Genomic DNA, 16,519 nt, shown 5'->3' with positions numbered 1-16,519 from the left:
GATTTTTCCAGTTTACCACTCTATCACCTCTAAACCACGGTACAGTTAATCGAGACTGACAGCTAGCAAGTGTTCTTCTCATCATCCGCACCGGCCACCCTCCTCTTCGCCTCCTCCTTCAATTTCGCATCATCGGCTCTGTTCAACTCAACCTGCGGCATCAGCGCAAACGCCAAACAGAACGCAAATGCCGCCAATGCGCCCCCGATCACGAAAATGATCCTGAAGCCACGCTTATACGCCGGGATGACCAAGGCACGCACGCGCTCTGCTTCGTCCGCCGACAGACCAGAGAGATAATTCTGCGGACTGGACAGGAAGGATCTTGTTTCCGAAGCCGTTAATCCGAGACTCGAGATCGAGGAGGAGAGGATGTTGTTTCTGCATGTGTTAGTGGCGGTTGCGTTGGTGGATGTGCAGGCATGACATGGCATCTTACATGATTGTTCCGGCGACGGCTAGGCCGAGTGTGCCGCCTAGGTTTCTGACGAAGCTGTGCAGAGTTTAGTGTGGCTGTTCTTGGCTATAGGTGGAAAGGAGGACATACTTTCGGAACGAGGTTACGACGGCCATGTCGCGGCGGTCGACGCCGGCTTGGATTGCGATCAGGGCGCTGTGAGGGTTATTAGTGAGGCAGTGGAGATGGGGGTGGCAGGGTGAGCGTACGGCTGCAGGGTGTTGCCCACACCCACACCAGTCAATATCCCATAGCCGATCTGCTTCCCCAGACCAGATGACTGGTCCAGCGTCGAGAAGAGACCTAGTCCGACGGCCCAGATCATCCAGCCGAAGAGGATGCATTCCCTGTACCGGCCTATCCAGTGGACGACGAGCCCGGAGGCGGTACTACTGGCGGCTACCATCTATCAGCTCGTGTCTGTCTGCAAGGAAAGGAGAGAGACATACTCTGCAACAGCGTGATGGGCAGCAACATGGCGCCGGCCTTGACGGTTGAATACCCAAAGACCAGCTGGTAGAAGGTCGGGATATAGTACACCTGCACCAGGAAATTCCACCCATTGACAAACATGGTCAGACACGCGCCGTTGACGATCCGCGAGCGGAAGATATGCATCGGGACAAGCGGGAACGCGGCCCCCTTCCACTGCCAGAGCACGAACGCCACGCAGACGGCCACGCCCACGACAAGGGTAGCAATCACATGCGCCGAGTCCCAGGCATACTCCCCTCCGCCCCAGTTCAGGCCCAGCAGCAGCACGGCCGTCCCGCCGAGTGCCAGCGCCGCGCCGACGAAATCCACCGCCGCCAGCTTCACCTTCCACGCGCCCGTGACCTTGCGCAGGGGCATGAAGAAGAACACGCACAGCGTCGTGAGCACCGTGAGTGGGAGATTGAGCCGGAAGATCCACCGCCACGACTCCTTCTCGATCGATGCGGATGCGAGCGCGCCTCCGATCACGGGCCCGATGCCGTTCGCGATCGCGACCACCGCGCCGAGAATACCCTGGTATTTACCCCTTTCGCGCAGCGGGACCACGTCGCTGACGATCATCTGGGCGACGGTCATGAGGCCGCCGCCGCCGATGCCGGTGAAGGCGCGGAAGATGATGAGCTGGGTGGCTGTTTGGGCGAGGGAGGCCGCCAGCGAGCCGAAGAAGAAGATGGCGAGGCCGGTGAAGAGGACGTATTTGCGGGACCAGATGTCGGAGAGGCGGCCATAGAGCAGTTGGAAGCAGGTGGATGTACTGGCTTGTCAGCAGGACGCAGGTCTTTATGATACGAGGATTTGACGAACACAAAATAGGCGCCGGAGATCCAGGACGTCTGGTCGCTGGCGTTCAGGGCGTTGCCGACGATGGACAAACTGGCCGCGAGGGTCGTCTGGTCCATCAAGGCGACGAGGTCGACTGTCGAGCATGCGAGGAAGATCTGCTTGTCTCAGTTTTCTGGCTCATATTGTGGTGATGATCACTCACCGTGATGATGGTACTCCTAGGAACATAGTTTGTCTGCTCGTTGAAGACATGTTGCCCTGCTGTCTTAGTCTCTGTACCTTCTGTCACCTCTACGACTGTTCCAGAGGAGCTCGGGGGGCTTGACTCCTGTCGTTGACTGATCAGCGTGTCTGGCATGGTGCTTGCTACGTCTCTAATCAACCAGGAAGCTGATCTTGACGGCTACAGCGGGAATGGGAACTGGGTTTTAAAGTTGGAATGCACCACGAGGGCAACGATGATCTGGCTCGTGCACTGCAGAGCCCAACGACGTGATTATTCTCCGAGTACCCGTGGGTCATTCCATTTGGTGAGAAAATGCAACTCTCGTCATTGATAATACGAAGCGGGTCTGGACGGACGATCTGCAGCATCCAGACGCCATCTCGCACTAAACAGGAAAATGTGCGCAAAAACACTCACCAAGGTCCCCGTGCGTGTCTTAATTAATTACTCTATTTGATAGTAGGTAGGTTAATTCGGCTGCAGAAACACCGTGCACAGTTGATTCATTGTGTTCATTGGAGGCAATTGCCGTCCGAATTCTTCAGGACCTTGGAGGTGCCAACACCCATAAACGGGTCTGTTGCCTACCCTACACCACGAATCATGGAAGTTGACATTGAATAGTGTAGTAGAAACCCTGTCGATCATTCGTCTACGGCCCCCAGGTACTCTTTCTCGGTCTATCACGGTAATTGTAGGCGAACATCCGCCTCCAAGGTAGTCTGGGCATTCCCCGAGGAAGAAACCTGCAGAGATCAGCCCTGCGTTTCAGAAAATAGCTCATTACAGAGCGGAATCTGCTCAGATGGATCTTCTCCTTCTGGCTGCAGTGATGCTCGGCTGGTGGGTCATTCTGCTGTCGGGCATATTGCGTTTTGTCACTGCAGAAGGGGTCTGTCGTATAAAACCGGGGCTTCTGCGTCTGCATCTGCATCTGCGTCTTAATGCTTTGCTTAGCGTTTACATTTGTTGTCAGTAGCAAACGATGGCTGCAAACGGGTTGAACGTGTACCGGGGCCCTGATGCCCTCAGGAAGTACTTTGACCCCGACTGTCAGCCTCCTCTTCCCCTGGTGGAGGTTCCAGAGTACCTAAATCCCTACCATCAGGATGGCGTGCGCATCTACGCCAAAATGATGTCGATGCATCCAGCCAACAATGTCAAGGCAATGCCTGGTAAGAGTTCTTTCAGGACCATGATAGCTACCGACTAACGAACCGCAGCATTAAACATGCTCGAGAAGAAAGTCGTCCCGGGCAAAACCAAGACCATCATCGAGTATAGTTCCGGGTCAACGGTGATCTCCATGTCGATGATCGCCCGCGTCATGCACGGCATCCACGACACACGAGCCTTCCTAAGCAACAAGACCAGCGACGCCAAGTTAAAACTCATGCAGTTCTTCGGACTGGATATCACCCTGTTCGGCGGGCCAAGCCAGCCTGAACCGTTTGACGACCGCGGCGGGATACAGCGTGCCCGGAAGATGGGCCTGGAGTCCGACGAGATCCTCAACCCCAACCAGTACGAGAACAATGATAACTGGGGCTCGCATGTGCGCTGGACGGGCCCGCAGATCCTCAAGCAGCTTCCGGAGATCAATGTGCTTTGCGCCGGAATGGGCACGTCCGGCACCATGACCGGGCTGGGGACGTTCTTCAAGGAGAACAAGCCGTCGGTGTTGCGGCTGGGGGTGTGCACGGCGGCTGGGGACCGCGTGCCGGGCCCGCGGTCGTTGGCGCTCCTGAAACCAGTCGAGTTTCCTTGGAGAGAGGCGGTTGATGCCATTGAGGAAGTCAATTCGTTTGATTCCTTCTCGTTGTCGCTGGATCTGTGCCGCGAGGGGATCGTCTGTGGCCCGTCGTCGGGATTCAATTTACAGGGATTGTTTCAGCTGCTGGAGAGACGCAAGCAGGCCGGGACGCTGGCTGAGCTAGCAGGGCCGGATGGCTTAGTCCATTGTGTTTTTATCTGCTGCGACCTGCCCTACCAGTACATTGGCGAGTACTTTTCCAAACTGGGGAAGGAGAAATTCCATCCCATCAAGAACCAGGTAAGTCTGGCTGGTGTATCTTCTGATTGACATGATCATACTGACTGTCGCAGAATCTCAGCGCAGTCGACATCTACCGCTACGACGAGAGCTGGGAACGAAGCCCCATCGTCCTCTTCACGCATTTCTACGAGACACCCCGCTCGCTCTCGGACAGTCTTCTGCGGGACATCGAGCTCAGACCACTTTGCTGCGTGCTTGACCTGAGAACGGCAGCAGATTACTCCACCTGGCATCTGCCGGGATCCGTCAACATCCCCCTTCGCAGCCTGGACTCGCATACTCCAAAGCCATTCGCAGACCCCAGCGTGCTGGAAGCCCAATGGCTAGAACTCGAGACCCTTTTCAACGCAGAAGAGGCTCTGAGTAAGCTCCGTGGCCAGCATGTCTTGGTCATTTGCTATCATGGTGATACAGCCCGGGTGGCCACGAGCATTCTGCGAGCCAAGGGCATCGAGGCCGATAGTCTGAGGGGAGGGTATCAAGCTCTGAGGGATCATGGGCTGTGGGGAGAGAACGAAGTGAGCACCTGCACTGCCAATGGCACTAGCACTGGCAGTGAACATATGACGTCGACGATTTCCGTTGAGAGTGTCCCATTGCAAGTGGGTTGATGATATGTGCTGGTATTTGTTACGTTCGTAGTATGACTATGACTAGTGTTATGAGATTATGCCATCATGCTCTATCTTCTTTTTCCATTTTTCATTCTTCGATGTTTCCGTTTTCCCTCTCAGTTAAGGTTGATCCACGGTGTCTCTGTCTGCAACCAACGCACGGATTCAGCGCAAATCTGCTCAAAGCCATAGGCCAATTAACACAATAAATAAAAAGAAATAGATTAATATCATCTGAAGAGAAGGGGAAAAAAAAAGAAAGATGGTCCACACTCGACGCTAACAGGCTGGAAATGTGCTCAATTGTGAGCATGTCTGCACCAATCAGCGACCAGCATTTACGGCCCTGAAGCATTCAACGATACTACCTAGGTCATTGAAGCTACTTTACCTGACTCTTATATCTAACTCTAGTATGGCCCAGGTAGTATACTAAGGAATAGCATGACTCTGGTCAGCTGTTAGCGTTCCTTCTGTCCCGGCAGTCTGCAGAGTTTGTTCTCCTCTGTCTAATCCCAACCAAGTCAGATCATCTCCATCTCAACTGACACAGAACAGATCAGGTATCGCGACTGCAGGATCTACTGTCGTGATCGTCTTTGACTACCAAGATGATGGACATGTCTGACGATGCAGGCTCCGGCCTCCCATGGCTAGACCAGCCTGTGATGCTTCATTCTTCCCGGAAAGACACCTGCAAATTGAGTCCGGAGCAGTGCGCCTACCGTCGTGGCCACTGGCGATACTGGTATCTATCTACCCTTCTACAAAGCTTCTGATGACGCTTCAGTAATCTAATGACACTCAGGTACGAAGCGGATCATGTCTACGCCTTGAACACCGTCTACTTCATGTGTGCGACCATTGCAGTCTTCGCCATAGCGCACTTCCTCTCCCGGCGAGCTCCTCTGCCCGTGAAGCGCAGTGCTGTCTGGCGGAAGACGACGGCTGCCATGCGCTATCTGTCCTATCAGGGATACCAGATACCGTCCTTGCGGTACTGGTCTCCGTCTCTGGGTGTGATGCTCCTAGGACTGGTGGGATTTGTTTTCTTCTTTGGTGGGTGTATACCAGGTCGACTACTTGATTTGCGACTGACATTACTAGCCATGACCCTTGGCCCGAAGCCATACTACTGGCCTAATACGGCTACGGTTTCCTATGGAGGTAGTCCGCCGATCGCGACGAGGACGGGGTGGATGGCCTTGGGCCTTCTTCCTTTTGTGCTGTGAGTACAAAGTACATGCTCTGTCAGGACTTGGCTGATTGTATAGGGTCCTGGGAACGAAAGCGAATCTTATCTCAATGCTCACTGGTGTACCGCATGAAAAGCTGCAGGTCTTCCATCAGTGGGCCAGCTACACCATGTTCGTCCTGGCATTGATCCATACCTTTCCCTTCATCATTGTCCATATCGACAAGGGCGATATGGTCAAGCAGTGGAAGACGGAGGTTACGTACTGGACTGGAGTTGCGGCGCTGATTCCCCAGGCGTATTTGACCTTCATGTCTTTGCCGGCTATCCGGTGAGTCTGAGTCCTTTGTCTCGGTCCTCTCAGACGAGGTCTCGGCCTAACGACTGTAGAAACCGATACTACGAGTTCTTCAAAGCAACGCACGTCACCGTGGCACTGCTCTTCGTCCTCTTCTTCTTCTTCCACTGTGACTTTCGTCTCACATCTTGGTATTATCGCTTCTATCTACCTGATAGACAGCTAAGCTGACGTAGCAGGGATTACTTCATCGCCGGGGGTGCCCTCTACCTCTTCAGTCTCTGCGCAGCATACATCCGCACCACCCTCCTCCACGGCCGCCACAAAGCCACCCTCGACGTCCTCCCATGTGGCCTGGTCCGCATCAAAATCCCCACCTTCATAACCTGGTCCCCAGGCCAACACGTCTTCCTCCGCTTTTTGAACGCCTCCCAGCTCGGCCTGCACTCTCTAACCGCCCACCCCTTCACCATCACCTCCATCGCCCACGACGCAGCCTCCCTGTCCAAAGCCAACGAACTGGTCTTCTACATCAAACCCCGCGGAGGGATCACCGCTCGACTCGCCAGCCTCGCCGCGCAGCGCCCCGGCACCGAGCGCACCGTCCTCCTCGAAGGTCCCTACGGCGGCCTCGCTGCATCCGCATCCAACGACCTCGCGCGCTTCGACTCTGTCCTTGTCATCTCGGGCGGCTCAGGCGGCGGCTTCTCGCTGGGTATTGTGGACGCCGTGCTTGCCTCATCCTCCTCGTCAACACCAGCTCTGCAGATCATCTTCGCAACGCGCAACCAGTCAATGGCAGAGTGGTACATTGAGGAAATTGACAGCCGCATCTCAACGTCCAATGTCTCTACCAGAGGCGGGGACGTCTCCGCCTCGGTATTCGTTACCCCTCAGCAGGAACAGCAGCATCAGCAGACAGATGACGAGAGTAAACTCCCCCCCACCAAACCTCTCGCCAGCAGCATGTCGCAGATCGGCATAACACACGGTCCCCGGCCGGATCTGCCTGCCTTCATTGCAGGCTGTACGTCGCCGTCCAGCGCGCGCGGTAAGCGACTAGGCATCTTCGTCTGCGGGCCGGCGAGCATGCTGCACGATGTGCGGAATGCGGCTGCGCGGGCGCAGCGGGATGTCCTGGGAGATGGGGCGGAGGAGGTGTATTTGCATTTGGAGCCGTTCTCGTAAGTACCTGCTGCTGCATTGACATTCGAAGAAAGTATGCTAACCTGACCTGTCAGATGGTAATCACTGCATTGCGGTAGCGGAGATGTTAGCTCTATACCCAATCTATCTAGCTAAAACCAATCATTATCAGCTGTATCTGTACATGACACCAGCTATACAATCCATATCTAACCAGAAGAAATCTACCCCGCCAACGCCAACCCAACGCCAACGCCATGCCAGAGCAAACATTACGAAGCAGACAAGCGTCTCATCAACCCCTCCCTCATCCTAACATTCACCACCCCACCAACCCCATACGCAGGAACAATCTTCCCCATCCTCGCAAAGCAACTCGCCACATAATCCCTCCTGATCCTGCCCACCCTCTCCCTCCACCCCAGCCCGCCAACCGGCTGCCGATTATACAAATCCAAGCCCAGCAAATGCATCGGCGTACTGACGAACTGCATCAGAGCCGGACACGCAAACTGCGCCAGCGCAGATTTCCCCCCTGCCGTAGCCACAATCCCATCGGGGATGCTCGGCGCAAGTAGCGCAGGCACATTAAACGACGCGAAGATGGTGATGCTATCCCGTAGACAGAAGAGGGCGTAGCTTATCTTGGGGACCTTCAAGGCTGACGTGCTGGATGGGTGGCATGTCACCCCGCCGGAGGCTACACCAACACCAACACCTGCACTTGTACTTGTATTTGTACCACTGCTGGTTGTCGTAGACGCGGTGTTGTTGCCGGCCCCAAAGATCCTCGCAAACCGCGCATCCTTATACACGCAAATCCCCATATTCACAGCCGTAGTCGTCAAAAACTTGACCGTTCCCGGGAAAACAGTCTCAAAGGGCCTATCGCGGAGCGTCGAGGTCAGAGTATCGATAGCGTTGGCCGTGAGGTACGTCGACGTGTAGAGGGTATAGATCAATAAAAACGGGACACTTGTGAAGAACGCCGCGGGCTGGGTGAGCATGGACCGGAAGCAGGAGGTGAGGGTGCTGCGGATGGGGAGGCCCTTGGCGGCTTTTTCGATGATGGCTCTATTGTATCAATCATATCAGTTAGTCAGAGGACAGGACAAGGGAAAGGGGATGGATGGGTTGTACCGGTCGATGACGGTGATGACGGGGCAGGTTAGAGCTCCTGCTGTCATTGCGCTGGCGATGTCTACGCCGAGGCGCATGCCTAGTTTGTCGGTGTTCCATTTTGATGAAGCTGTAGCTGTAGCTGACGCTGACGCTGTTGGTGCCGTTGACGGCTTCAATGGCCGTTCTGCGGCTGGACCTGGTATGGTGACGAGGCCATCTGGGGTGAGGGCATTCCGTGGCATAATCTGCTGACTCGGTCGATTGTAGAGTAAACAATGAGGCGTCGGCACAAACAGGTCTGTAACGGAGACGCTTGCGTAGACGATAGAGAGTTTGCAGTTATCAATTACAAACAGCCATGCCTGATACTCATATACTCATATCGCCAGCGATTCATCCTGACCAATCTGGGGGAAACAATTATGCTGATGACTCTGACTGCATCACGGACGAGAATGCCCCGGGCCCGATACGTTCGGCGAGCCTCCGATGCCGGCTCTCGGTTGCCGAAGTGCAATCTAGTCAATCAGTTGAGACTCATTTTAATAACACTTAGGTCTACAGTCTACAATGAATATCGTACTATAGAATAACCAGATTATGTTCTGTATAACCGAGACATATTTTGTAAACCTCAACGCCAATGATATCGCCCGAAATCGAATGAGACCGTACCAGCTGCTCGCAAACATCACGCAGAGTTAGTTTCACTAGACGCGTTCGCCTCGAATCCATCTAGAGTGATGTTGACTGCACCGGCTTGAACGAGCTAATTGCACGGGTAATTAGCATTGAAAGAATGCAGAAAAATGCAGGAAAGTGAAAGAGACTTACCGCCCGCCGCAAATCGTCAATGAGATCATCTACATCCTCAATACCAACACACAGCCGGATCAAATCTTCCGGCATCGCTCGCTCCTGTCGCGTCTTCGCGTCAATACTGGCATGGCTCATCCGACAGGGCATGCTGATCAGACTGTTGACACAGCCGAAGCTGACACTGATGGCCCACAGCTTGGCGCTTTCGACGATGCGCTCGCTGACGCCGACATCGCCAGTCTCAAACGACAGCACCGCTCCGGCGCCCCGCGCCATGGAGTGGTGCAGCTCGTACTGCGGGTGAGACCGCAGCCCCGGGTATCGAACCTTGAACCCATGGGATTCGAGAAACTCGGCAATGCGCTGCGCGTTGGATTGCTGCTGGTCCATCCGCACCTTGAGCGTCTTCACACCACGCATCAAGAGCCACGAGTCAAACGGAGACAGGCCGCATCCCGACGCGTTGATGGGGAAGTATAGCCGCTCCCCAAGAGCAAGGTCGTTCACGGCAATCACACCGGCCATGAGGTCATGATGGCCAGACAGGTACTTGGTTCCACTTTCATAAACAATATCCGCACCGAGCTCGAGAGGGTTCAATAGCAGCGGAGACATCATAGTGTTGTCTACCGCCACCAAGCAACTCGGGTTGATCTCGTGCGCCGCCGTGGCAATCTGGGGAATATCGACAATCTTGATGAGAGGATTGGTCGGCGTCTCGAGTAAGACCATAGCTGTCTTCGGAGTCAACACCTCGCGGACTTTCTCCGGCTGCGTCGTATCGACATGGTGGACGATGATGCCACCGTTGGTCGACAGGTATTTCAAAAGACGATGCGTTCCGCCGTAAAGGTCGTCACCCGTCACAACCTCGTCACCAGGACGAAGCAGTCGGGAGATCACATCCAAAGCAGCCATACCAGATGAGACAACTAGCGCGCGCTGCGCGGACATGATTTTGGCGAGGTGTCGTTCGAGGTGAGTTCTGGTGGGATTTCCGGAGCGAGTGTAGTCATATTCTCCGCCGCCGCCGCCCGAGGTCTGCTTAAACGTGGCGCTCTGCTTCAATCAGTATACTCTCATCGGATGGTTGCCTCGCATCGAAGACATACCTGGTAAATGGGAACGCTGCTGGCATTGTACTGGTCATTGCTGTCGGTATATACGAGTTCTGTGGCAATTGCATATCGCTTGCCTGTCCGAGGACTCGACGGAGCAGGCGACGGAGGGAGATTGTGTCCGTCAAGGTCGACGTGAGGGAATGCCTTCTTCATAGCATTGGTGGCTGCAGGCACAGCAGCACCAGAACCCGAGGCCGACATCGCTTGCGGGGCGGGAAAGTAGCGGGGAAGCAAGGAGCGTAGATTGATCAGTCAGGTTGAAACACTCAAACCATAGGAAGCAACTGAGACTCTAGAATTGTTATAACAGTCACACGATCAAAGATCAAAGAACAAGGGATAAAAAAGAATGGATGGAAAAGGAGGGAGAACAACGACTGGAAACTTAGACTGGGGGATCTCCAGAAGAGTCAGACGAGCGGATTGTTGCTTGCCGTAGCGGGAAAGGATGCTTCGGCGCCGCTGCCCTGTGATTGGCTGCCGTCCGCTGTCCGCGATTTCGTCATCCGCTATTCCATTCAAGGCTTAGTTAGCTGACTCATAGTTAATGCCTGAGGCAGGAGTGATTTTCCATATCAATATTCAAAGCCATCGGCCATTGGATATAGCCATTAAATAGGCACCGGCACGTGCGAGTATATACATATATCAATTTCGGATAATTCATCCTTCCCATCGTACTCCTTCCTTATACCGTTTCAACCTGGCTCGTTGCAGTCGGTCTGCAGACAGTACCATCAGAAACAGAGGAAATACGTCAAATAGGCAGAATATGACCCTGCAAGAGAACTAGAGTGAAAAGTCATAAAGTCACGAAGAGGCAAAGGCGCAGCCAGAGAATCGATGTTATACACGTCGCAAAGTCAAAGCATTCATCACCTAGGAAAATCATGTCATGTTGCCATCTCTCCAAAGCTCCCATTGATGCCGAAGAATTGGAACCTAAGAACAGCCAAGGTCAGTAATGTCATCTCAGGTATCTCTGACACAAACATACCAGTCTTCGACGTTCAGCGTCGTGGGAGCCGTTGGTCCACTTCGTGAACTGCTACTCCAGTTGTCATCCTGACTAGTATTGTCCATTCCAGTGGCATTCAACGCCGCCTCTAAGCCTTGCATGGGCCATCCATGCTGATTTTCCAATCCAAACATTTGCTGTGGCTGGCCACCTTGCAAGCCCATCCCCGGTGGCAGGCCCGACATAAGCTCCGGGCTGGAAAGGTTACGTCCCGGCATCTGCGGCGTTTGGTTCACCATCATGTGGCGTTGCTGCATACCTTGTGATTGTAATTGCGATTGCATCTGTAGTTGTGGGTCGACAGTATGGTTTTGCGGAGACGCCAACTCGGGGAATATGGCCGTGCCATCAGGGAACAACTGGTCTGGCTGGAAGTTCTCCCAGAGAGACGGAGAGAGGTTGGGCGAAGTACGTGTGACAAGGAAAAGGTCTGGAGGTGTTGCAGGTAGCGAGAAGTGACCATTGAAGGGCGTTGTCGGTCGAGTATTGCTTCGCGAATTGCCTGGCATTGTATTTTGAGGGCCAGTAGGGGACCCTTGCGGCACGCTGATCCCAGGAGGTTGTCCCAATTCTCTGGATGGGGTGACGGCAGGTGTCTGTGGTCGAGATCGTTCGTATGAAACCGGAGGTGTAGGACCCCCGTTTGGTAAACCAAGATCCATATCGTCGAATTTCCGCTTCGGCGGATCCGGTTTCTTCGCAGGAGGCTGTTGCGTTTGCGTCTCGGGCCGTACCCTCTGATGCCTCTTTCCAGCAGCTTTTTGAAGACGTTCTTCGAGAACTTTGTTGCCCAAGATCGACTCGAACAGCGTGTGAACCATCTTCGCCACCAGCCAAACCTTGGACACGTCTTTCAAGGCTTGCATGCAAATGTTGATTCTCTCCTGGCACGTCGCTACAATAGACGGTACTGATGACCGCATTTGGTAGACGTGCATGATCAACGCCGAGAACAGGCTGTAGACTCTGTTAAACGTTAGCAGGAGGCAGTAAAAATCACTAAAAGTAAAGACCAACATGAACGCAGGAGCATATCGGATTTCTTGATGTGTCTGTAGATTTTCGACGATAGAGGTAATCATCCCTGCAGCTTGGAAGGCAATAGTACGAGACGGATACGCCATCTCCTCCACACGGTAGCTGTTTGGCGCCGACGAAGCAGGAGGCATGTGTGCTCGATGCAGGAGACACAGGGTGGTGCTGTGTTCATTAGTCATGGTCTTCCAAAGATGAGACGTCCTTTTGCACTCACTAGTAGTTCGCATGAAGAAGAGCTGCCAAGAAGTGATGCCGGGACTTCTGCCAGCATACCTCCTTTGGGCAATTCTGAAGCCAGTCTGCTAGAGCCATATCTGAATGCGTCAAGTCCATGGCGTTCATCCTCCGAGATTTGGACGCCACAGAGTATTGTTGAGACAGCACTAGACCCATAATTTCGCACAGCTTGACGTATTGAAGGAAGAACTGTACGTGCACAGGGTCTGGAGGGTACTCGGCGACGCTGTCGATCTCGTCCTCAACGAAATCGTCCTCGGTCAACATGCCCACGTCGGAGTCGTCGGTGTTGATTCCGATAGGCCGGCCCAGGGCAACTGCTACGGATCGGTCCCTGGTGAAGAGGGTCCACCAAATGCGCTTCCATAATCTCTTGTCTGGCTTGCTGAGTTGAGATGATTCCACACTGCAATCATAAGTCACTGAGCCGAAGATACCATGGGAAAAGGCCATACCTTCGGTGCATGCCGGAGCCTTGTGCGACGACCATTGCAACTCTCGTCCAGTAGAAGACATTCTTTGTCACATCTGTAGGAGTTAGAACAGGCCGACTCTCAGGCAAAGCAAATAAACAAACCTTCGGGACCTTCCCAGTACCAGCCTAGGAGAACAAGGGCCTGGACAATCGTGACGCGGTCGTCTTCGTAATTAGCATCATAAAGTGCTTTCGCCCGTTTATAGAATGTCATTGCAGCGGGGGTGGTGGAGCCGTTCGCATCCATAAGTTGGGGATTCGTGCAAACTCTCGAGCCAGCGAGAAGGATGGCCTGCAGTAGAAGCAAAGAAGGTGGGTTCTTCGGATCGCGATATTGTCGCATAAAACGGCTGCGATTGACAATGGGGACGATAGGTGCGACCCATTTGAAATAAGCTTCGACAAGCTCGTCACAGAGGGGTTTGGGAGGGAGTAAGAAAGCGCCACGCTGATGGAGAATGTCGAGTTCGAGGTTGTCGAGGTCTGTCAACCGAGCACGCGATCCTCTGATATTAGGCGGAAGAGGATAGTGCACCACGTCCGTTGTGCCATGACGATCCTGAACCAGGAGCGACAGATTTGATGACTCTCCGAGATAGGCGACTCTGCCTGCTTCCTTTATCGGTGCCCGAGCGAACTTGGGCTTCATAAATTGTGCGTAAGCGTTGTTGTGGGACGCTTGCTGAGCTTCCTGTTGCTCGGTGAGGGTGGTCACTGGCATCCCATCGACGGCCATCCGGTTCTTGCGATACCCGAAAGCATCCTTGCCATCCGTGCCGTCACTTGGCGACTCCTCCTGCTTGTCCTGGCTGTCCTCGTTGCGCTCATCAGTCCTAGCAGAAAACACCGGAGGTCAGTTGTCGAGAGCTATGGCTGATAGACCAGGTGACTCTACATACCCGCTGTTTGTATCCTTCGACTTAGTCTGGTTCTTCTTGCGCTTCGGCGTAGGGATCTTGCACTCGATGGAAAAAGCCACACAGTTGGTGCAAGGCACACCTAAACTGGCAGCATCGCAACGGACCTGCTCGAGGAGGTTCATGGTCAGCAATGTCCTTTTGCAAAACACGGCAATGACAGCAGAGGGTAAACTCACCTTCCGCGCATGGCAGGTCTATAGCACCCAAGAGAAAAATAATAGTTAGCAAAATAACTCATCGTGGTATGATTGTGGTGTGGAATGGGGTGATCGTGGTGAGCTCCATATAGTGACGATAGCTGCGATGGGCCGAGGTGCCGAGGCATCCGCGCAGGTCGCGTTGACCTCGCAGGAACTCATAACGAGAGAACGTACCTCACAAGCACGCGACGCACGTTGTCTGTTTTAAAAGATTAGATAAAGCCAATTAGCATCGATAGAACTTCTTTTTAAACCCGAACTGCACAATCTACAAAGCTCTCTACCCCAGTATTGTCGACAGGACTGAATTTTCTTCGTGCGACCGTCCGGGACAACAGCCCCGCGACAAGCAGCAGAATCATCAACCCACCACCACAGCAAAAGGGAATATCACCACACACCTTCTGAAACTCATGTGTCCGTTTGGTCCACCGCGCACAGTGATACCTGAAGTACCCGTTGAGCCCGCGGTGCTGGGGGCAGGGCTAGGTCGCGAGGGTGTAAATTCGGGGCGATTCTCTGCTGTTGTGCTCATGGCCAGGTATCCATCCAAGAAACTTGCGACCGGGGAGCGTTCCAAGCGGAGACGGCGATAATAAAAAGGAATAGAGGGCGACGAAGGTGGGTAGCGGTAGATCTAGGAAATAGACGAAAATAAGGTCGTCAAAGGGGAGTACGGGGAATTGAGATGAACGAGTTCCCTCTTCTTTCCGTCCCTGTAGAGCGCGCTGCGTATTGGCGAATCGTAATAGGGACAAGAGTAAGCCACAGAACAGGTAAAGTGAAAGCGAAAGCAGATGAACGAGAAAGGCGTCAGAGGAACAAGCGCCACCGGATTAGTAGCAGCTAGATAGAGTCTTGAGATAGATGCGATGAATGAATGGGACACGAAGCCTGTGCGGGTGGGCGGTCTTACCCTTACTGGTCCTTGGTCACAGGGGGGCTGTTGGTGCTCTTCCTTTGGTGGATTCGAGAGATGCGGTGGAGAGCGGAGGGAAAAAGGTCCTTGGGCGGATCTACTACTAGTACTACGGACTAAGGATCCAAAGTCGAAATGTACCAGAACATGCAAGGATAGTGCAGTCAAAAAATTAATGGTGACCTATATACGAATATCAAGCACTCCATCTAAGTTCTCGTTCTTACTACTCCGTACTCGGGTCCGAATAAGCAACATGACCAGGCAGAGATGAAGCGCAGGAAGAAAAGGGACAAGAGGGAAGTGGCAAACTGCCAGTTCCAGTTCATACCCCGTACCTAGTCTACAAAATGCAGCCAAGCTCTCAGGTTGCAATATTACCAATTCGATCACTCCCCTATCTCTCCAAGAGTCCGAACTTCCAGGATCCGAAATAGCAGGGCACAGTGTAAGCTAAGCCTCGAGGATTGTGGGGAGACGAGGAGTTATTGGACGAGCCGTTACAATTTAGTATTTGCTGCCTTATTGCTGGCTGGACCACTATAGTATCACACACAACTATGTCCATGATAGAGAGTTTCACTTGAAACATGGTTTATAAGCTCGCTAAGGTGCATATTGCCACACTGCATTAGTACTTTCATGAATTTCGACTTTCCTTTTATAAAGTGCTTGAATTTGAGGCTCGCAGAGATGATCTTCTCACATGGAACGCCGGACATGGTTTCGGACCCCATAGTTGTAATCAATCTCACCGGAATAATTATCCACCAGAATAGTACCTTGTCTCGGGACTAGTTAATTATAATCCCTTAACGCTGCGTCTTATATCTCAGGCAGTCTCTGCGCATTTCTGAAGCAAGAAGATAATCAGAAATGATCCTCAGAGATGGCCCTAACCCTGGTGCTATTCTGATTTACCACACCAGTAAAGCTTCTTTATTGCACTCCACTGTGGAGTCCTTAGGAACCACACCCGGTTCCACAAAGTATGGGTATTTGTGCATTCATTTACTGCATAGATAGAATCTGGTATTCAAGTATTCGATTCCTGGGACAAACACTGTCGCCTGAACAATAACCTATTAAGCTGGAAGATATCTCCGCAAGTTTTGATTATATCCACTCGAGATTTGACTGCCATGGACAAGGCGTAACCGACTAGTGTCTACTAAATAGACTCCGGGACTTGTAAGTGAAACAAGAGGATCATGATTCATGATGATCATTCAACTTTCTGCCGCGAGCTATCATTCCTTGATATATTGGGTCTAGTCGACAGTTCGACGCCAACCTATGAAGCCTCAAGGTCCCCGTCTCAATCCCGTCTGGTCACTCTTGGTAATACTAATCCTTAACGGTCGAGCTTGCACCTTACAC

General features: G+C 53.1%; 6 protein-coding genes across 6 annotated transcripts; 2 read left to right on the top strand and 4 right to left on the bottom strand.

Annotated features, from left to right (window-relative positions):
- Positions 1-62: 62 nt before the first annotated feature.
- Positions 63-2,093, bottom strand: NFIA_029480 (putative MFS drug transporter; the record flags this gene model as incomplete). Its single annotated transcript, XM_001262412.1, has 7 exons — positions 63-381; positions 440-493; positions 548-613; positions 667-856; positions 907-1,706; positions 1,757-1,890; positions 1,938-2,093. 7 exons carry the CDS (start codon positions 2,091-2,093, stop codon positions 63-65), a joined length of 1,719 nt encoding a protein of 572 aa, XP_001262413.1.
- An 853-nt stretch (positions 2,094-2,946) lies between these two features.
- On the top strand, positions 2,947-4,628 carry NFIA_029470 (putative cysteine synthase B; the record flags this gene model as incomplete). Its single annotated transcript, XM_001262411.1, has 3 exons — positions 2,947-3,136; positions 3,185-4,014; positions 4,068-4,628. The coding sequence occupies 3 exons, from the start codon at positions 2,947-2,949 to the stop codon at positions 4,626-4,628; spliced, it is 1,581 nt and encodes a 526-aa protein (XP_001262412.1).
- Positions 4,629-5,242: 614 nt separating this feature from the next.
- Positions 5,243-7,312, top strand: NFIA_029460 (ferric reductase family protein; the record flags this gene model as incomplete). Its single annotated transcript, XM_001262410.1, has 6 exons — positions 5,243-5,379; positions 5,440-5,690; positions 5,739-5,859; positions 5,906-6,157; positions 6,217-6,315; positions 6,364-7,312. 6 exons carry the CDS (start codon positions 5,243-5,245, stop codon positions 7,310-7,312), a joined length of 1,809 nt encoding a protein of 602 aa, XP_001262411.1.
- Positions 7,313-7,542: 230 nt separating this feature from the next.
- NFIA_029450 (uncharacterized protein) lies at positions 7,543-8,634 on the bottom strand (the record flags this gene model as incomplete). Its single annotated transcript, XM_001262409.1, has 2 exons — positions 7,543-8,344; positions 8,411-8,634. 2 exons carry the CDS (start codon positions 8,632-8,634, stop codon positions 7,543-7,545), a joined length of 1,026 nt encoding a protein of 341 aa, XP_001262410.1.
- A 449-nt stretch (positions 8,635-9,083) lies between these two features.
- On the bottom strand, positions 9,084-10,533 carry NFIA_029440 (cystathionine beta-lyase STR3; the record flags this gene model as incomplete). The annotated part of the gene is made up of 3 exons (XM_001262408.1): positions 9,084-9,161; positions 9,227-10,270; positions 10,324-10,533. 3 exons carry the CDS (start codon positions 10,531-10,533, stop codon positions 9,084-9,086), a joined length of 1,332 nt encoding a protein of 443 aa, XP_001262409.1.
- Positions 10,534-11,225: 692 nt separating this feature from the next.
- On the bottom strand, positions 11,226-14,755 carry farA (CeGAL family transcription factor; the record flags this gene model as incomplete). The annotated part of the gene is made up of 9 exons (XM_001262407.1): positions 11,226-11,274; positions 11,330-12,316; positions 12,368-12,550; positions 12,603-13,031; positions 13,081-13,153; positions 13,203-13,933; positions 14,000-14,124; positions 14,395-14,419; positions 14,622-14,755. 9 exons carry the CDS (start codon positions 14,753-14,755, stop codon positions 11,226-11,228), a joined length of 2,736 nt encoding a protein of 911 aa, XP_001262408.1.
- Positions 14,756-16,519: the final 1,764 nt, after the last annotated feature.

This window comes from Aspergillus fischeri, genomic scaffold, assembly GCF_000149645.3.
Source record: "Aspergillus fischeri NRRL 181 1099437636261 genomic scaffold, whole genome shotgun sequence".
Classification (NCBI taxonomy): Eukaryota; Fungi; Ascomycota; class Eurotiomycetes; order Eurotiales; family Aspergillaceae; genus Aspergillus; species Aspergillus fischeri.
Note: the sequence above shows the minus strand (reverse complement) of the source record. Positions and strands in the feature narration are given on the sequence as shown.